Raw genomic sequence first — 21,563 nt, 5'->3', positions numbered from 1 at the left:
ATATCTGTTGCCCTACTTTTACTTTTTCTTCCTTTTTTTTTTTAATTTCAAAGAAGCAGTGTGTTTTTAAGAATTAGTCTTTAATTAGAATTTAATACTCACCACATGGTGGAGCATTCATAGACATTGGGATCATTTAATATCCACAATGACCATATTGAGTGGCACTAACATTATTAGGTTTTTACAAATAGAGTAACATACAAAGTCCTTGGGGTTTGATCATATTTTTTCTATATCCTCCACGTAAAAAGTTTCATATATATATATATATACACATTTACTTATAAGCACAAACATATAATTAGCTTAATTTTTTGTTTAGGCAATAGTACTACATAATAGACATTGTCTATAAGTTGCCTATTTCATACTTACTATGAACTTTCCAAATAAATATATATAAATGTATTTTATACAAAGAATATAGTATATCCTATTATGTTGGGTGCATCGTAATGTGTTTAATCATTCCTTTTTGCCTATCTGGATTGGTTGGTTGGTTGGTTGGTTGGTTGGTTGGTTGGCTGGTTGGCTGAGTCTAAAATGTATCTCTGTAAACATCAGTTAACCATAAGTTTTCTGTCCTCCTCCCTCGGCCTGGTATGACAGGCCTGTGCCACCACCCCAGCTTGTTTCATTTTGTTGGCATTTCAAGTGGTTCTGTAACCAATCTCACTGCATCTACACCTGTTCTTTCATGTGACACAATTTCTTTGGAATAGATTCTCAGAAGTGGAATTGCTTTGTCAAAATGATATTCGATTTCTATATTTTAATATTAGCAGATTATGCCTCTATCAGATCCCCTCCTATCCACTAGAACAGTTTCTTTTCTGTTTCAGAAAGAAAAAAGAATAAGAATCTACAAGATCTGCTCTGAGTGATAACTGAATATACTAAAGATGAGACGACATGTTTTTTTGTTTGTTTGTTTGTTTGTTTGTTTTTGGTTTTTTTTGTTGTTGTTTGTTTTTTTTTACTGTGGGGAGCCAGTTATGGTAGATGCTCCCAGTATCTTTAACTGATTATCTAACTGGGGAGAAAAAAACAACACTGGCACCATCTCTTTAATATTATGATCATCCCGTGGATAGAAAAGTTACGGAAAATACAGGAAATGGGCAATTATCATTCTTAGAGAGGGAACTCCAGATAAGGTACAAGGCAGCCAGTTATTTCCTTTACTTTTGTTAACATTATCACTTCACACACTTGTGGTGAACACAGGGGGAGGGGGGAAAGTTCATTGTATCCCTGCGCTCTAAACCCAGAACAGTAAAGGAAAGAAGAAAACATACTTGATAAAGTCCTTGTCCTCACACATGTGTAAGAATATGGATAACTATATTTCAAATGAACACATTGATCAACTTGCCCAAGGGCACACAGTTGGAAGTGGCAGAATTAGTAGTGGACTCCAGATCATTTGCTCAATAAATATGTGATGACATATTGTGAATGAACGAGCTGAGTATTCTTTATATTCATCACTCTTTCTGCCAGTGTATGTGCATAGAAACCAAGAGACAGAGAATAAACAGACAGTCAGATAGACAGACAGATAGACAGACAGACAGACAGACAGACAGACAGACAGACAGAGATCTCTTCTAGCTGGAGACATTGTAAAGATTTATTCTTGCTTTATGTGGATGTGTGAGCGCCTGCAGTTATATGTACGCACTGAGTGCACACCTGGTTCCCAAGGATGCTGGAAGAGGTTGTCAGATCTCCGTGGAGTGGGAGTTACAGGAAGTTGTGAGCTACCTAATGTGGGTGCTGGGAACTGAACCTCAATCCTTTTTAAGAGCAGTAAGTTCTCTTAACCATTAAACCCTCTCTAGCCCTGAGTTGGAAACATTTAAAAAGCTAAAGTGAAAACTTATCTAACTGTAGGCTAAAAGGATGAGATGTATTCAAACCTTTAGCATCTCTATATGTCTAAAAAAGGTAAAGAACACAACACCAGTGTAAAGGAATTTTCACCAAGACTGGGCACTATCTTAAATGCTAAAGATGTTAGCAGTTCTAGAGTTTGGACAATACACAGTTAGCAGCATTCTTGCCTACTATTGTGAGCAGTGCCAAATCAGAGTATCTTTTCCCGATTTTATCTTGCTAGAAGGAAAAAAGAATGTGACAACAAAATTAAATAGCTCTGAAAATTAATTTTCACTTCCTCTATTTTAAAAACGAGAAGCTTCAGAGAAATAAAATCTGCTACCGAAAATGCAGAGGGAGCAGAATGTCTGTGAGTGCTGAATCTCAGCCGTGTATTTGCCGATCATAAAGAACATTAGGACTTCCCCCATGGACACATCTGGCTAGCTCTGGATTGAGCAATTCCATGACTTAAATATTTATCAAGTCGAACCTCCACTTGAAAATTAAGCTAGAAATACAACATGGCCCTTACTGTTTGTGTCATCATGCATCACAGGTCAGCCTGTTATGAGTGAACTAGTACCTTTCACTGAGGAGTTTTACTGGGGAATTAAATAAATTGATTTTAAAGGGTATCAAACATAATGTGTGTGCACGCACACACACACACACACACATACACCACGCATGCAGGTACACACCTCCATTAGTGATCAGCTATACTTGAAAATGTATGTTGTTTCTTTCTTTATCTCCCATAGGTGCAAACAGGACGTAGGCAGCATATGAAAGAGCTCTGATCATCTGAGACAATTGCTGTCTCTGAGTATACAATGCATTATATGTCCCAGATAGAAGGGTAGAAGAGAACTACAGCAATGAGGCTCGATGGGAAGGTGTGACTTTCCGGTTGGTGAGCGGGCTCAGTGGGTACAGACACTCGTCTACCACGCCTGAAAACCCAGGTTCCATCCCCAGAACCCACACAGTGGAAGGAGAGAACGAATACCCTCACAATGTCCTCTCTCCTCCACACACACACACATCATAGTATGCACACACCCCCATCCACAAAATAAATCAATGTAATAAAGGCATGACTTCCAGGACCAAACCACACCATAGTCACATGCCTTTAGACCATGTATCTAGTATAATCACCAAGTTACACACTGTTCGGTTTGAGACCAAAGGATGGAGTTCAGACAGTCTTGAAGGGCTTCCATCTAAAAAGCTGAACCCAAGTCTTTTTATGTACAAAAGTGATTGTCATTGAAGATGGCCACTAGCAAGCACTGTTTTCATTTTGGGTTTGTGGGTTTTATTTTAGCATATATTAATTACACAAAACAGTGAGTTCATTGTAGCATTTTCATACATGCATATAATATTCTTTAATAATTTCTCAAGGTTAATAATTTCTTTGCCAAAGAGACAGATAACACTGAACTTTTTATTTAAAGAAAATGTCGCCTAGATCAATGACCACCCAAAGACATATAGAGTTCAAAGGTGCAGAAGTGGCCGGGAGACAGAGACAGACACATAGACCAAGAGAGGAGAGACAGAGATTAAAAGTGGTAATAGGTTTTTCAAAATGCTTATAAATCAAGGACTTGAAACTATTCTCTCAAAACATAACTGGCTCATGCCCTTTTTGAATTATAGTTTTCTTTATTATTAGAGTTTGCATGTGTGAAAATAGGCACATTCATGTAGACGTCAAATAATAACTTTGCGGAGTTGGTTTTCTCCTACCACTGTGGGCTCTAGGGATTAAACTCAGGTTTTAAAACAAAAAACAAAAAACAAAAACAACTTAACTATTTCAGCACCAATGGCTCATGATCTTTTGGGTGTCTCAGCCTTCTGCATAGCTCTCAGCTTCTTAACCCCATCCCTGCTATCCAAGAGAAAGGGCGAATTTTGAAAGGGCTCTTTTAGTTAGAAGTAAATGTAAAACCACACATGAGGAAACTTCAAGCTTAATAAAAAGATATAAACATTGTAAACTTTTTTACATTAAATATGGGGATTTTCACTTTTTACTTCCATGCCTACAGAGGCCAATTTGTGGGAAAATCTCTTTACAGAGTACAAAGCCTTCTTTTATGTAAGGCGTTCTCCTGTGTTTTCTTATTATTAGTAATCCTGAGGCTAATCATTCAAAATTGAATAAATATTTCTGTTCTTAAGCCAAGGAGAAGGAGTGCTTGTGGACTGGCCTTTAAGTGGTAGAACTGGCCTTGGGGTCATGTTTATCTATTCCCAGGCCTTAGTTCCTTCTAATGAGTGACAATCTTGTTATGATTTACAAATTGCTTTGATATGCATGGTTTACTTTAATTTGCTCAGTGACTCTACCAAGGCTGACCCTTCTTGTGCTGTGGTGCCAAATTTGTTTAAAAGAATGCTCCATTTCCTTCTGTTTGGACACTTATTTACACACCCCCTTCAGTCTTGCACTTTACTCTATTGTGCCATCCAAAGCCTGTGGGTTGCTGAGCCCCACCCACCTTACCCAGGCATTTGCAGCTGCCATCCTCACCCACTCAATCTGGTGACAATCTTCCTTTTAGCACTCCTACCCCTTCAGTCTACTCTACTAAGTCTCATTTCTGCCCCCAAGAACATCCTTCAGAAGTCTGTCCTATTCTCTCTTCTAAAATTTGTGCCTTTTCCCCCCTTCAGTACTGTGGGTCACATTCCAGACTTCAGTACATGCCAGGCAAGCATTCCAGCACTGGATTATTTCCTCATGTCTGAAAATACAAACTTTCTTTTAATTTATCTTATCTTCTGCTGAAGAGGTAATCAAAGACCAATTTGGGAATGCAAATGTATGTTTGACCTTGAAGGCAGAAGGAGGTCACTGTTACTTTAAGAGTGAAAGTAGTAGTGCTGCTGATTAAAAAAGAGAGAGAGAGAGAGAGAGAGAGATTCTAAAGAGAGGAGAAACATATCCAAGGCATTTGGATTGTGTGCTGCTGTGGTTCGTGTGATTGTGGTGCCTGTGGGAAAGGGAGCGATCATATGCACCAAAAAGAAGTACTTTGAGAGTTTGGCTCATAGCTGAGAGCATGGCTCAGTGACAGGAGACTGCTATGGCATCTCTGAAGCCTGGTTCAATCTCTAGAACAGCAATATATAAATTAAAAACATGAATCCATTTTATTTTACATTATAGACCCATAATAAAATTATTTGTGTTTAAAAGAAGCAAGGAACATATTCTCAGATCCATAGATTTCGCTAGAACTAAAAAGTTGCTAGCACTCTGTTTCTACACCAGAAAAAAAAATATGGCCATGGATGACATCACTGAGTTGTGAGTACCAAATGAGAATTACAGTAGGGTAGAGCTTTGGGTTAGAACACCCGTAGGTGCTTCACTCTCTCAGCCGAGGTCTAACAGAAACAGTATTTTCTTAGCAAACCCAACTAGCACCCAGACGAGGGCACTAGCAGTATTGCTCAAAAAGAGGATCAAAATGTTTCCTCAGACAAATAGCTGATTCCAGGGCTGGGACAGGAAATGTGCAGAATTAGCCCAAACTACCTTACAGTGCCAGAAATGGAGGAAGTGCTAGAATCAAACCACAATGATACGGGCATGTGAAAGGAATGTCAGGGCAACCGAATGAGCTCACAGTAGCCAACACTGGAACAATCTGAGCAACAAAATAACGGAAGTAGCAGGGAACTACCATTCCAGGTATAAACTAAATACCATGCATTAATATTGGTGCAAATGATTAAATTAATTAATAAATAAAGGAGAAAGAATAAATCTCCCTTGTAGAATGATTCTTGTAGCTATTGTAGATAGTCTGTGCTAAAGGGAGATAAGCAACATTGCTACCTCTTAGGACACTGCACATGGAGACTTTCAAAAGGTGCTACATGCAAAGAGTGGATGGAGCAATTGTTCTTTGGAGAAACCTGTCATATGCTACCTCAGCCAAGGTCGAGGTCAACATAAAGATGAAAAATTATGTTAACATTTATTTACCCTTGATAGGATAGAAAGGAAATGACACTTCATGGGTATTCCTCTTGGTCACCCATAATCTGAGCCTTCTGCTAAGACAGATTCTAGCAGTGAAACCTCCTGTTCCACGCCTGATCAGTACTCCTGAAATTGTCAATGTAATAGGCACTGGAGATCATCACTGACGTGTTTTCCTTATAAATCATTCACCATTCCCATACACACACACCCACATAACATTTTTATTAATTCTCGGGTAGTTTAAAATTAGGCACTGATAACAATCCCTTCCCAATCCTTTCTGAAAACATTTGTCTTTTCTACCTCACAACTATGATGCTGGGCAAATGATGGCCATTTCACAGTTTCTGTTAGTGATGCTGACATACTAATACTTTATCCACAAAAGAAAGTTTCACTAACTCAGTAAATTATGACTCTCAGCTGACCTTCAGCAACTCAGAATCTGGTCGTTATTGTACAAAAATGCATGTTAGGTATTTTCCAGACTCTTAAAGATCAAGAGGAGAGAATAAGTCTGAGACGGAAGGAAACACTGGAACGCTGGCTTGAGCTGGTCGTTTTATCTGAACCGGATAAAGGAATTGAAGCTTTGGCTCTGAGCACAGTTGTTTATTTACCCCAGGAGGCACTGTGTAGGCCTTTTACACAACCTGAGGAAGTGGTGGATACTTGGAATGGAAAAGAGGTTTCACAGAGAGGCAGGCAGACATTACTGCCAACAAGTTGCTGCCAGATTGGAGCAGGATAACCTGAAGCCCCAGCCCTGACACCCTGAGCTGTGAGGTCTCTGCAGTAGGGGTAAATACATGTAAGTGCTTGCCACATACTAGAAACTCTGGGATGACTAATGTTTACCTACAATTTTTCAAGTGGGGTCTCATTATAAGGCTCAATTTACCCTCAAACTTATGGTCATTTGCCTCATCTAAGCACATTACAGATGTGCTCTACCATGCTCAGCCTAAAAAAAAATGTACTTTTAAGTACTTACAGTAGTTTTGAAATTGATTGGCAATAACATAACTTTAGGTGTTTTCATGAGTTTCCCAGGTGCCAATATCAGAGAAAGGGGCTAAAACCAGGGATGTTGGTGTAGACCATGAGCCATAGTGAATATGACCCTGCCTAAGTACTGATCCTGCCTTTGACTCTACCTGTGAACAAAATTATCTAAGGCAAGAGTTTGAGGGAGGTAGATGAACAGGGGTCTTGAAGCTAGCCACTGTATCCATGGCCGAGGAGATGCATGGATATTGTAGCTAGAGAAAGTAACCTGTCTTCTGATCAGTGTCCCATCTCCAGCAGTTGATGGTGTTGATGTACCTGGTATATATGTGTCATGGCAACAAAGAGGGAAGGAGGGACAGGGTGGAGGTATCTCCTAATCACCGTTTCCCAGATGACACCATGAGAGCTGGTGTGATTGTCCCAGCTCAGAAACAAGTCTACTCAAAGAATGAGCTGAAGTACAGTTCAATCCAGTCTGCACCACCCTTGCCCTTTTGGATAGGAAGCCAACTTCTGCATTAGCAAAAGCATGAACACATGCAATACGCACAGGTCTGCATCATCTGCAGACCATTACATGTGGGCAAATCCTCCTCATAGATTGACCTGAAGTGCAGAAAGTCAGCAGTACATATGCCATTACATTCCAGAGGTGCTGTGGGGAACATCACAGTGCCTGAAGCTTACCAAGTGCTATTAAGTGCTAGCAAATCCTTTGTCAGATAATTTCCTTTGAGCCCAAAGGGACGGTTGAATAAATAATACTACACTAGCATCATTTTCAACAGATAAAGTGCATTCTAACATTTCACAAAGTCTAAACTTGGTAAGCTGTTTGGAAAGGTGAGAACCTGTATAGTCAAGTGGGTTTTTTGTTTTGTTTTGTTGTTTTTTATGAAGGGATAATCGTCTGCTTCAAGAATGCTAGTTAGAATTCTCCATGGGGTAGACTATAGACTTTCCACAGCAAAGAAGAACTGCTTTTCCATCTCGAAATGCATTGGTGTTCATTAAGCATGTAATCCACGCATCAGGACACAGCAATAGCATTTCCAAGTGTCCAAAGTCACTGCAAGACATCACTTTTCAAGTCTATATTGTCATGGCGGTGCAGTATTCCACCATGGTTAAATTTGTGAAACTAGATGGCTTCTGTCCATTCATCAGTGGGCTGTCCCTTCCCCCCTCCAATCTTCAACCTCACTTTCTCCACTGCTTCTTCTGCCTTGGCACCTCACATTCCCTCTTCTCTCTCACCTAAATCTAAATCACAAGGTTCCTGTCCCCACCAATGCCATTTCCCCCTTACATTGAGGTCAGCTTGTGGTATGAGCTCTCTCTCGCTCTCTCTTTGGCCTTCTCTTTTCTCATCCATTAAGACATACACTGACCAGGCTCTGTCTTTCTCTCTTCCTTTAACTCTCCCACAGGCATACTCCACTGAGTGCTTTTACTATCTCAGATGGTCTGTTAGTTGCTACTGCCTATGGATGCCTATGCCACTGTCTACCTTAATGTACCTGTGTCATTGACACTCTATAACATTTCCTTATAACATTCTAGAACTTTTTGGAGTTCACTGCCCTGGCTTTCTTCCCATTGAGCCATTCTCCAGATCCTTCATCCTTTAAATGCTGAGGTTTCTCCTATGGTTGTACAGAGTGGGCACTTTGCATACTGTCTTAGTTAGGGTTTCTATTGCTGTGATAAAACACCATGATCAAAAGCAAAGGAGGTAGGAAAGGGTTTATTTGCCTTATACACCCTGAATGTGAGTCCATGAAGGAAGATAATGCAGGAACTCAAACTGAGCAGGATCTTGGAGGCAGAAGCTGATGAAGAGGCCATGGAGGATTGCTGCTTACTTGTTTGCTCAACCTGCTTTCTAACAGAACCCAGGACCACCAGCACAGGGATAGCCCTCCCACACCAATAAGTAATTAACACAATATCCTACAGGCTTGCCTACAGCCCAGTCTTATAGAGGTGTTTTTCTCAGTTGAGGTTCCTTACTCTCTGATGACTCTAGATTGTGCCACGTGGACGTAAAACTAGCAGAACACATACTCTCTAGGGCTCCATCTTCTATCTTTAAACTGCCCTCTTCAAGCCGATATGTTTAGGTTACACTTCTGAGGCTTCCAAGAGCATCTTCTTGCGTGTCTCTTGTGCACCTTGAGCTCATTCTGTCTAAATATCTGCACATGATGAAAATGTCTTCCTCCCACATTGTCTCTTCACGACCAAGAGCTCCCCAATCTACTTGTGGTCCTAAACACTAAAGGCAGAATAATACGGTGATTAAAAGTAATGTCCTAGAAGCATATAGCTGGAGTTTGGATCTCAGCTGCCCTACTTGTTAGCTAGAGCTGCTAACATGGGCTATATATGCATGAGCCACCTTGGGCCTACCCCAGTAATCCAGAAGAAGATGATAGATAGATAGATAGACAGACAGATAGATGATAGCTAGATAGAGAGATATAGGTTTGTATATATATATATACATATATATATATGTATATATATATATACAGAGAGAGAGAAAGAGAGAGAGAGAGAGAGAGAGAGAGAGAGAGAGAGAGAGGTATACCTGTGTGTGTGAGAGAGACAGACAGAGAGACAGAGAGACAGAGGAGAGAAACAATTATTATTTTTTCAAATCGTCTTGCTTCTGTCTTAAAACATTTTCTTCCTCGGGTCTCAATCATTTATGTAAAAAAAAGAAAGAAATCCACACATTCTTCAAATTTCAGCCTGAATGTCATCTCCCAAGGAGTCTGACCTATGGATATCTTCAGGGCCCAGCTACAAATCGCCACACCACCCAGTTAATGTGTTTTCTAATGCTTGAGTATTATTGCAGATGCAGCTATATGATAGACAACATAATTCTACTGATGAATGGGGCACTGCAGAAGAAATCTGTGAAAGAAGTACTAGCCAAGTGTCACCCTTTGGGCCGTTTCACAGAGATGGAAGCTGTCAACATTGCAGAAACCCCCTCAGATCTCTTCAAGGCTGTGCTGGTTGAAACACCATTAGGTATGAATACTTATTTGTGAAATGGCCTGTGAATTTTAGCAGAGTCATTAGAAAATGCACTTCCAAGATGCAACATTTTTATGTATGTAGTTTTATATACAGATCCATAGCTGTGTACAGGAGGTCTAAGCTGGACATAGTGGCACATACATACATATGTAGATGTATGAGGTTGAAAGCTGGGAAAGCTGAGGTCAGTCCGGGTACACAGAAAGACCCTAGTTTATGAAAACAAACACCACCAAAAAATCATCTAGGCCTGGGGAAATGGCTCAAATGGTAAAGCACTTGTCTTGCAGACATAAGGACTTGAGTTTGAGCCTCAGAACCCTATTGAAAAAGCCAAGTGCTGTGGCACAGTCGATAAATGCCATCACTGAGGAGGTAAAGATCCACAGGACTTGCTAGAGCCCCCTAGCCTAGCCTACTTGGCAAGCTTCAAGCCACCAAGAGAGACCCTATCTCAAAAGCAAGGTGGGCAGCCCTTAAGGAATGGCACCTAAGTGTCCTTTGGCTTCTCCTTGTATGCATAAGACATGTGTATGGGCACCCATGCATATAGAAACATGTACAGAAATATACATAGACACACATGCAGAAAAATCTTCTAACCTTGATTTCTTATTTCTCAGATGAAGACAAGTCAGGCACTCTGATCTTGGTCATTTTTATCCATTCAGATTAGAGAAAGGGTCTGGAGCTTGTATCCCAACCTGAAAATCCTTCTGCTTTCTACTCGGTCATAGAAATTAAATGATGAATTTAGTAATTCTCAAACTATGGGTTTCCTTTCTATGTTTTATACAATTAGTTCTTTATCCTTTCATATTAAACTCTTATGAAAGTCAGGTCATATCTAAAGAGTATTTTGTTTTTAAGAAATTTAGAAATGTCATCTCTAAGAGCTACTCGGGAGCCTCCATGAAATTATCTAGATTAATTATGAAATGACTATTTCATTATAATTTAGCACTGATAATAATGTCATTGTTCAAATCATTATAGGGAATATGTTCAAGCATTATCTAGATGGTAGCAAGTCACTGTTGATCATGGGGAAAGTAGCTTTCATTTTAATTTAGGGAGCAAGGGATGGAAAGGTGTCTCAGTGGTTAGTACTAGCAGCTATTCTGGGGGACCTGAGTTCAATCTCTAGCACTTACAGGGTGCCTCAAACTATCTGTAACTCCAGTTCTGAGGGAGGCAACAACCTCTTCTGGTCTCTACAGGCACTGTGCATATACATTATGTACAGACATACGTATAGGCAAAATACCCATATATAAAAATATAAAAACAAAATAAAATAATTAATTTGGAGAGAATATGTTAAACATAGGGTATTTTGCATGATAAGAACATATCCTGTGCATTCGCCAACACTCTGAGCCAAACAAGTTACCCTTCAAGCAGATATTTTTAGAAGGCAAGGGCATGCTAGGTCACCTTTGAGGCTAAGGTGGAGACAAGGTGAGGCTGGAGTGAGTGAGCTGTGAATATGAATATGAAGGGAAGCTCAGTTTGAGAGTAAATTTAAATATAGTTTTAGTAAAGATGTTTTAGTAAGTTGTGAAGTTTAAATAAGGTAATATGCACCTACTGTTTGCTACAGCAAGCAGTGCCTAGGGTTCATGCACAGTAAATGCTCAAAGTTTGTAATCTGGTTTGTGATTTATATCCTTTGGCTTTCAGCTCCTTTCTTTCAGGATTGTATGTCTGAAAGTACTCTCGATGAACTGAATATTGAATTACTACGCAATAAACTATACAAGGTAATGGCTTTTCCAAGTGTATTTTTCTTGTTTGCACAATATAACATAATTGGAGCTCTTTATTAAAAATGTTGCTTTGCCCGTTGACCAACTTCTGCAATTATTAAGTGATGTATGTTTGCTATATAACTTTTATTGTTCTGGCTTGGTTTTAGTTATATGTATAAACATCAGTCTCTCCTATCCACCAAGATTTCTAAGAATAAATAGTATACACTATTCTTATGTACCCTTTGTTCCTTGTCCCAATGTCTTGAGTGCAAAAAGTGTCAGTTAGATGATGGTAAAAGGGTAAATAAATGTGTGAGGAAAACTACATCAAGGGCAACAGGGAGACACAGTAGGCATTCTGTTTTATGTTGTCCATCTCTGCTGTGGATCTTGTTATAGATCTCTGATTCTTATAATTAATCTGTCCATGCAATTTGAAACCCATGTCAGTATTACCAACTGGTAGACACTATGTCAAACATAACACTGCATGGTCTGACTGTCTGGACCATGTTGCCACCTTTAGAGTAGACTGTGTACTATAAGCCAAGCAAAATCTGCTAGTGTACCGTGCCATGAAGTAAATTAACATACACTACTGTGGTATGTAAATAAGCTTAAATACATGGTCCTCTCAATAGTATTATGTTACACACAGCTTCCTGTTTTATTAAGAGACACTTGAACTGTAAAGGGGCACATCTGAGATGTAACTAACAGGACATCATGTTATAAGCACTTACTTCATAGTCTTAATGCACTCAATCCAGTAGCAAAGCTATATGATTGTCTAATTCTTATTCTTCATATAAACCTGAGGGATGCAGAGAGATTAGGCTTCCTTCAGCAGAAACAACTTAGTATTGAGTTAGTGAAGTAGTAGAGCTGGAATGCAAGTGCAGGCAGTCAAAACTTACAACCCAGGCGATGCTTTTCCAATATATTCCCACAGTCAAAGCCAGTGTGTCTTAGGAGACTCACTACCAGGGTTCCTAAATCATTTGCAGAGCTCAGAGAAGGATTTGGCACTCTTGTTAGAATAGCTGGAATTAACTATATAAAATAACCCAAGAATAGTGCAAAAATGCTTGTTAAGTAATTAGACATTGTGATAAGAGCAATTTTGTTCTTTTATGGAGTTCTTTTTCAGTCTGGGCCACAGCCATATTAAATCTCTTTTAAATTTACTACAGAATACCCTCCTATGGTAGAAACAATTCAGTTTCCATTAAAACATTTCATAAGCTATGAAAAGATGACCTAGAAGGAAAATTACTCATTTCATTGTTTAAAAATCTTTCTTCTTTCTAAGTCTTACCTTGAAGCATTCTACAAGTTCTGTAAGGATCACGGTGATGTTACAGCAGAAATTATGTGTCCCATTCTTGAGGTAAGAAGGAGCCTTTGGCTCCATCTTTGCCAAATAATGAGTTTGCATACTTGTCCTTACTTTGACTAAGCTGTATTTCTTTATCTTAGAAATTACCTGACAATTCAATAAGCAATGTCAACTGATATCTCAAGAGCAGTGGTTTTTATTTGTTTGTTTGTTTGTTTGTTTGGTTGGTTGGTTGGTTTTGGGGGGGTTGTTTTTTGTTTTGTTTTGTTTTGTTTTAACCCAGAATTGTAGCTCAGCAGTTGAACACTTGCCTAACACTACACCTTATAATATTCCAAATATATGTTTTTTAATTCAATTGATGGGAGAGAGACCTCAAAAGACTTACTGTAGTAGAAGAGAGCATTGAAGGGTTGGCAATGTAGCTCAGAGGGAGAGTATTTATCTAGAATGCACAAGCCCCCAGGCTTCAAACCCAGCCCTGCCAGGGAGAAAAGGAGGGGAGAAGGAGATATAAAGACAGAGGAAGAAGGAAGAGGGAGGAGAAATAGGAGAGTCCCCTATACTCTCATGCTGTGTCAGACTGTGTTTATGGGTGATCAAAGAACAATATTTTTAAACTTTTTAAATGATAGTAGTTTTCACTATGAAGCTGCACAGCCATGCCAAAAACTTGCAAACTAAAGGAATAAAGAACATTAAAGTATAAAAAAAATCAAATAGAAAACATACCCAAGTAGGCAGGAAAGCACTCCTTATAAAAAAAGAAAGCTCTTGATGGGTACAGCCCTTCCCACACTGCAGGTAGTACTTCAGCCTGCAGAGGTGTGCAATGGAACGTGTGCTTACAACCTAAGGAATAAGCTAAAAACAAAGACAAGGCCTGGGAAATGAATAGATAACTTGGATGATCCATTATGTTCAGGTAGAGTCTTCTCTTCTTAACCTGGCATTCAAAGTGCTTCCTGATTTCTCCTCATCTCCCTGTCCTTCCCTAAGTTTAAGTTGTGACAATCCTCTGAATACCACATGATCCCTCCCTCATGCATCAACCTCCCCTGCCACAGCGTTTGCTGCCTGCAACGCTGCCTGCCCTCCCATATTTCCCTCTTTAAAATTCTAACGTCTTACAACTAGAAAGAATATCTTGGATGGCTACCCGCGTGTTGTTTATTTCAAGGATTCTTCTTGCCTTGAGAAATCCCACTCACATTTCCTCTCTTATTCCTGCAAGTTCTAAAATGATTTACAAGACTGGTTATATGCAGGAGGCAGAATGGAACTGCTTTTGCTTCTAAATAAGGCTACCTTGCTTCTGAGCCACCCATAATTTCCACGAGAGTAATCAAAGGGACCAGTGGAAAGACTCACTCTCCAATGATAAGAAACACTTGTTCTAACAAAAGCGTTCCATTAGAGCTGTTGCAAGCCTGTCTTTGTTACTAGCTAGTAAGTGTGGAAAGTAATGAATGACAGTGCACAGCCATTCTTTTCAGATTTCTTGTGCTAGTGAACAGCTGTGGACTCTTGTTAAAAGGCAGAGAGTGGTTCAGTTGATTTGCCTTAGACTGTGGTTTGAGATTCTGCATTTTTAGTAAGCTTCCATCAGTGTCAAAGCTACTAAGCCATGACTTCAAGTAGCATCAGTGTTGAAAATATTGTACAAAAATAAAAAATGATGAAATCAACAGACTGCTCTGTTAGATTCAGTAGGTAGTTAGAATACTCCTATGTGACAGGCACTGGGTCCAGAAATGAACAACAAATAAAAAAGAGATGGTTCTTCCAAGTGTTAAAAGTGTTAAAAGTAGGTAGTGGGAAATTTCAAGGACAGACTTCAAACTGAGATGATAACTGTAAAGTCTGAAGGCCAATACCCAGAGGAAGAGGAGGAGGGGCCCTTGAGGGAGCGGACAGAGGCATGGGAGGAAAGATGATAAGAGCCAGTGGCTGGGGAGCAGGCTGGGACAAGACGTAGCTGTTGCACCCATGAACTCACAGCAGTTGTGGTTACCTATACAAGACCTGCATAAGATAATCTCAGATCCAATCCCAGGAGAGAGTGAAGAAGAGGCCCTGAGGCACAAGCCCTAGCTGCTAAGCTGTGGGCAGTCGATGTGGCTGCTTGAGAAGAAAGAGTTACTTTTCTCTCTGAGTGTGGCGTGGCCATTGGTAGGCTCCCCAGGACTTGCTGGATGACCCTACACCATTCATGTATGCTAGCACACACTGGACTCAGTGGGTTAAAAGGTTTTGTGGGGGGGTGGGGCATGCAAAAAGGAATGGAGGAAGATGGGATTCTTAACTGAGAGACAGCAGAAACATGGGGAAAAAAGAAAGAGGAAAGAAATCTCTAGAAAGACAGCATGATTACAGGAAGCAGGATTGATAGAGCTCAGTGGCCTGTGCTGTTCAGTACAGTCCAGAGCACACATTGACCTACTTAAGGATCATAAGGAATCAGGCCTTGCAGGGAAGATAAATCACCCCCAAGCTGCACGGTTCTTAGCTACAGAATCAGAGATGGCAGGTCATTAAAAAAATCCAAACCATGAAAGTACAGATGGCATACAGTATAAAGTTTAATTATATAAAGTAACGGGGCTAGGGAATGTGGCTTGATGGTAGAGCTAGTGTGACTTGCATGAGGCCCTAGATTGGATCCCCAGCATGACAAGGAATAACGGTAATACCAACAATAGTGACAGTGGCAATTAGGAGTAGTTAGTAACATGTAGAGATGCACACTCCTGTTGTTCAGACACCCCCAGCAGACATTTTTACTTACATTGTTTTTCCCTCCATGCTGCACTATAGTGGCATTTTTCTCACCTTTATGGAACATAGATTTATGACACTGGTGCCATATATGAAAGCAACATGTAAGTAACTCATTTCAGGGAACCTGGGAAATAGAGCTTTGGTAGCATTTCGATAGCCATAGCTCATGGCAGGCTTGCACAACTTTCCCCAGCAAACAAATTTCTCCCTTTCAAGAGGAGACTAAAGAGCCATTAGGAGCACATGCCTACTTTGTAATTCAACATGGGAAGTAGATCGCTTCAGAAGTGCAATTCCGCACGTAGCTTGTTGTGTAAAAGACTATTAGATTTGCTGCTTTTCTGTCTTTCCCCTTCAGTTTGAGGCCGACAGACGTGCTTTAATCATCACTCTGAACTCATTTGGCACTGAGTTGAGCAAAGAAGACAGGGAGACCCTGTTCCCCACCTGCGGCAAGCTCTTTCCTGAGGGGCTGCGTTTGTTAGCTCAAGCTGAAGACTTCGAGCAGGTGAAGAGAGTAGCGGACAATTACGGGGTAAGTGGTTTCACCAGCACGCTGAGTGCCTTGCATCACTTCAGCATGGGGGCGGTTGAGAAGTGCACACACCCATTTAGACACCTCAGCCAGAGTAACATCCAGACGGTGGCAAGCGGTGCCCCTTACAATAATTATGCCTCCCAGAGAAACACTTCAACTCCCAGTGCAAGCTGGTGTCTTTAAAGAGTCCTGCCAAGAAAGCCCTTGTTTAAATCTCCAAGGAGTGGTTCTCTGAGCACTTCAAGAAGTACCTTTTAAAGCAAGTCCCCCAAGAGGCTGGGGCAAGCTCCTGGAGGTGGCAGTTCATGTCAAAATTACATAAAAGAACCTGAGCCCAGTGTTCCTTTTCAGGACCCACAGGAGAAACAGACTGTCTAGAGGGACTACAGGGGAAATGGGATACGCGTGGGGTTTCCCACTCCCTTTGCTTCATGGCAGAAACTGGGAGAGGAACAGAACCATTTATTCGCTTCTCCTCCCTCTGTGTCCAGCTCTCTAAGCCAGGCTGGAGCTCCTCATACATGATTCTCCTCCTCACCCAGATCCCACTTCCTCAGGCTTGTGGGTAGTCACATGTATTATCCTGCACTTCACCTCCTTGGCTTAAGAATGACACTGGTGTTTCCTCGTGGGTGTCTGAATCTTTCTAGGGGGCATCCAGCAAACAATATACATAACCCCCGTAGTAACCCATCTGTAATTGAGAGCAACTCTTCAGTATAATATTAACATTTGAGCTTCTCCCCTGTTTCCACTCCTTGTGCTCTTGAAATTCCATGAGGTGAGTCAGTTGTCATCTCAAGAAACCCAGAAACCTATACCAGTCAGACTATAAGAGTTCACTGAGTCCAGTGTATTTATGTGTGACAATGACGATGTACATCGAGAAAAATGGAGCTTTTGGCCCGTGCTTGTAGCCCTGAGTAAGCCCACAAATGAGAAAGTGAGAATTTCAACTACCTCTTTGGTTGTTTGGTTTTGGGGGAGGAAAGTGGGTGCGGTGTCAGAAAATCAAAGGCCTGATCAAAAACATTCAGGCCTTCAGTTACAAATTTTCTTTAAAGCACACACACACACACACACACGCACACGCACACGCACACGCACACACACACACACATGCATACACACATTCACTCACACCTGCACACAAACATGCACATGTGCAATATCAATATCTATTTCCTAAGAAAATATATTTATATGCATATGTAAAAATTGGTAAGTCTGTTACATTTAAGCTCTTGTCTTTGTTTTTAAGGTTTACAAGCCTCTGTTTGATGCTGTAGGTAGCAGCGGGGGAAAGACCCTGGAAGATGTTTTTTATGAGCGAGAGGTATGGCAGAAGTGGAAATACCATTTATACACTGTTGTTGTTTGCATGCGATTTAAATGTTTTCTCACTTGTAGTTTCTTTTTATAGTTCATCAGGACAATTGATGCTTTTCCGTAAACATTGTGTATTATCACTTCCTTAGAGTGCCAGAGCCCTGCCGCTGCACATAATTTCACATCAATTGTCCTATGAAGAATGTGTATTTAGTAGGAGCTGTAGAAGTGGCTTTTCCATAGTTAGAAAACTGGAAAAGGAAAGCCAGTGTGTCCTCACAGATACTAACTCTTGTCAGTTTGGTCCCTCTAACTCCCTGATCCATGCCACCTACAGGAAGTGTTTTCCCATAGTTTAAACGCAGGTCCATGTGTGAAGTTGCCTATGCTCCCAGTGTTGGTCCAACTTGCTCACTTCTTAAGAACAAATAAGCACTATACAAGCTGAAGCCATTTCTAGCTTATTACATCACAACTGTAGTATTTTCTAGACAAGCTAATGGTCCATGTCATCTCTTTCTTTCCTTAGGTGCAAATGAATGTGCTGGCATTCAACAGGCAGTTCCACTATGGTGTGTTTTATGCATACGTAAAGTTGAAGGAGCAAGAGATGAGAAACATTGTGTGGATAGCAGAATGCATCTCGCAGAGACATCGAGCTAAAATCAACAGTTACATTCCCATTTTATAAGCCAGAGGGGAGGCCTCAAATGCAGAAAAACATACACGGAGAAAGGAAATTATTGGGGAAAGAAAAGGGCTATCTCATTATCTAGATTAGATAAAGGTAGGTCATACGTCATTTCCATAAATTGCATGTCCACTAGAAGCCCAGTAAACTGAACTTGAAGCAAAGTATTACTTTCTTGTTTTTAGAAACCCTTAATCATTTCTTTCATGTTTATGTCTTGTTGCGCACTCGCCTTACACAATCATTTTAATGGACCCTATAATACTTTTCCTACTCTCATTTAGTCATGATAAATCATACCTAATCAGGTATTTCACTCTTCCTTTTCCATTCTTCTTCCCAAGCTCAAACACTGAGTCTCTGCTTTATCTTCTGCCTGTTTCTTCCATGCATTCACAAAAGTGCAAAGCCATGTGTAGCCAACACACACCACATTTGGTGAATGATGCTACCTTCTTTTCCCCCATGACTGTCTGACAGGTAAGCCTGAGGAAGATATACTCCAAAGATGCAAGTGTAAATTTGTCAATAAATTAGATTCTCATGTATATACATATATATGGAAAGAAAGAGAAACAGAAAGAGAGAAAAATGAAGAATTTATATAGATTTCTTTACCTGTGCTTCTGTCAATTTATTCAAGAAGAAAATCCCAGTAATTGTACTTGTTCCTTCAGAAGAAACGAGTCGCAAATTTAGTGTGTTTTTTTCATAAAGCCTGGAACCAGTGCAGAAGCTGCTCAGAAAAGTGAAATAGCAAAATATGTCTCCAATCTTTTCTCTAAATAGAAAAGGTGTTCTTAGATATAATCTGTATTTGCTCTGCTTCAAGATTCACATGTGTGCAGTCAACATGATGACTCAGCAGGTAAGAGCTTGCTGTCAATTCTAAATACATGACTTCAATCCCTGGGAGCTCACAGGGTAGAATGAGGGAACTATGTAACCCTTTAACCTTTTCATATGCACACACACATAGGGGGGGGGTGGAGGGAGAAGGAGAGGAACATTCTATATATAAGCATACTTATCAAATTACATAAACACACTGTCTAGAATAGTATGCATCAACTAAGGGGCACAACATTTTTATGTAGAAAAATCATTTCTAAATATAAGAAAAATAATGATCTGCTGAACTAATAGGAAAGCCAAGTGCCTGCTCCGTGATGCAGATACAATGTTCTCAGTTGCCTTGTGCTCATGCCACCACACCTTCTCAATCGTGGTGGACTGTACTCTCAAACTGTAAGCCAAAATAAACCACCTCCTCTCTGAGTTATTTCATCAGATATTTTGTTATAGCAACACAACAAAGGAACTAATACAGAAAACTGATGCTGAAATTGTTATGCGAAACTTAATTATATGATTCATAGATCTTTGGGGTTGATTTGTGTGAGAACCACAGAGGATTTGGGAGGTACAGATTAGGAAAGCGCTAGAATGTTCTAAGCAGTGTTTAACAGGCCAGGCTGATATGAGTTTGGAAAAGCTGAATGCTAGGAGAAATGCAGAGATGGGAGCCCATCTCCGGTGAGCACTCCGATAGAAACTGTCTCTGTGAGGTTCTGCTTGTAACATCAAAACCTGACAGAAGCTGAGTTCCAAGGGAATTGGCTGTGTTCTTGGTAGAAAAAATTTCAGGACAGGTTAACATTCAGGCCATGTCATGGTTACTGCTCACTGCCTTTATCAAGGTCTACAGGGAGAGAAAGCAACAAAGACAGAAAGCCATGAAAACATGCATTTACGGTAAGAAGGCATGTGATCAAGTTTGAAATTACACACAAGGTAGGTGTAGACAAAGGAGCTCTATTTGCTAAAAGGATTAGCACCATTAAAGAGAGAACTCTCTGGCTCTGCACCAGGGCAGTTAGAAAGGTGTCCTGAGGGCAAGACCCAGCTGGTCAAAGGATCCAATCTATGATGTGAAAGTTAATTTGAAAGGCACATGCTTGAACTGAGAATGCCAGGAGAACTGAAGGGACTCTATGCTGAAAACCAAGTCCCTGGGGAACTTGTTGTTGTTGTTGTGCTGTTGTTGATGGTGGTGGTGGTGTTATTGCTTATAGGTTCAGTCTCAAAAGTACAGAGAGACTACAGCAACCATGGACCAGAGTTTGGGAGACAGGATACTTCTTAAGCTGGCAGAAATTAGTTTTTGCAGATAAAAAGTTAAGAATGAGGAAGCCAGGCAGTCTTGCACCAAGAATCTAGAAACCTACTGAGGCCAAGCAATTCCTGGAAGAGTTATATTCCCCATAATCAGGTTTGGAAAGAACACTTTGAGTGGAAGGTAAACGCCAAGTTCCGATGGAAACTCTAGAATGTTGTAGGTGACCATTGTGGGATGTCTGCTGAAGAAAGTTATAGACCCAGAGGGGAACCAGTCCAAGACAGAGATCAGAGGTGATGGATGCAGCAGAGCTAGAGAGGCAGGGATGCATAAAGGAGGGAAAAGTATTCCAGCACAAGCCCCAGATGCTAGATATGAGAAAATGATGCTTGGCATTTTTCTTTCTGGGTTTCCATATTTCTTTGATATTCTTCTGTTCTTCATTTTTTTAAATGGAAGTATTTATTCTATGCCATTAGATATTGGAAATGTGTAATTGGGTTTTTAATTTTATTTTATAGTGGTTTATAAGTGGCACATTTTCTTGAGTCTTCCGAAGAGACTTTGAACCACAGCAAACAAGGAGAGAAGAATTCATTTCATAATCTAAGTGAGGGGTTTTGGTTGGCTGGGTGAGCTTTCTGTTTCCATTTTTTGTTGTTTTATTGAGCGTGTTTTGATCTGTGGCCAAGGCTTGCCCTTGATCTGCGCAACTTTGCCTCGTAGGACTCAGATTACAGACATATGCCACTACCCCTGATTCGTGCTGTTTTTGAAGATGAGACCTCCACCATTCTTTTCCTCACCCTTCTCCCAATGCTTCATTAACCTCTCAGTTGCCATCTGCATCATCTGTAGGTCATCTTGGAGCAGGATAGCCTAGTAAATTCCACAGCCTTGGTTCCTTCCAGTCAGCAGTCCGTCCCACCTGCTGATTTACACCTTCCGCGGACGACTCACACCCTAGCCCTCCTCATTCCTTTTACCGTTGCCACCACTTTTTCTCCACTTCAGCAAGGAGAAGCACACACACACACACACACACACA

At 40.5% G+C, this 21,563-nt stretch overlaps 1 protein-coding gene and 1 long non-coding RNA gene across 4 annotated transcripts in view; one reads left to right on the top strand and one right to left on the bottom strand.

Moving 5' to 3' along the window:
- Positions 1-12,701, bottom strand: part of LOC311587844 — a 55,158-nt gene extending 42,457 nt beyond the window's left edge. The window contains exon 1 of the long non-coding RNA XR_014775984.1: positions 12,462-12,701. This is a non-coding gene — a long non-coding RNA (uncharacterized lncRNA). The remainder of the gene's footprint in view (positions 1-12,461) is intronic.
- Positions 1-21,269, top strand: part of LOC311587522 (V-type proton ATPase subunit d 2) — a 44,906-nt gene extending 23,637 nt beyond the window's left edge. The window contains exons 3-8 of one of the 3 annotated variants that reach the window (XM_084764454.1): positions 9,777-9,955; positions 11,648-11,727; positions 13,031-13,108; positions 16,197-16,346; positions 17,638-17,712; positions 18,235-21,269. In XM_084764454.1, the coding sequence (XP_084620580.1) occupies positions 9,777-9,955; positions 11,648-11,727; positions 13,031-13,108; positions 16,197-16,346; positions 17,638-17,712; positions 18,235-18,396 (724 nt within the window). In that variant the 3' untranslated portion in view covers positions 18,397-21,269. Of the gene's footprint in view, positions 1-9,776; positions 9,956-11,647; positions 11,728-13,030; positions 13,109-16,196; positions 16,374-17,637; positions 17,713-18,234 lie in introns of all 3 variants that reach the window. The other 2 variants (XM_084764453.1, XM_084764455.1) reach the window with 2 other exon arrangements.
- Positions 21,270-21,563: the final 294 nt, after the last annotated feature.

The sequence above is a fragment of the Acomys minous genome (assembly GCF_964271855.1).
Source record: "Acomys minous genome assembly, chromosome: 1".
NCBI classification, from domain to species: domain Eukaryota; kingdom Metazoa; phylum Chordata; class Mammalia; order Rodentia; family Muridae; genus Acomys; species Acomys minous.
The sequence above is the reverse complement of the archived record's forward strand: the minus strand, read 5'-3'. Positions and strand labels throughout refer to the sequence as shown.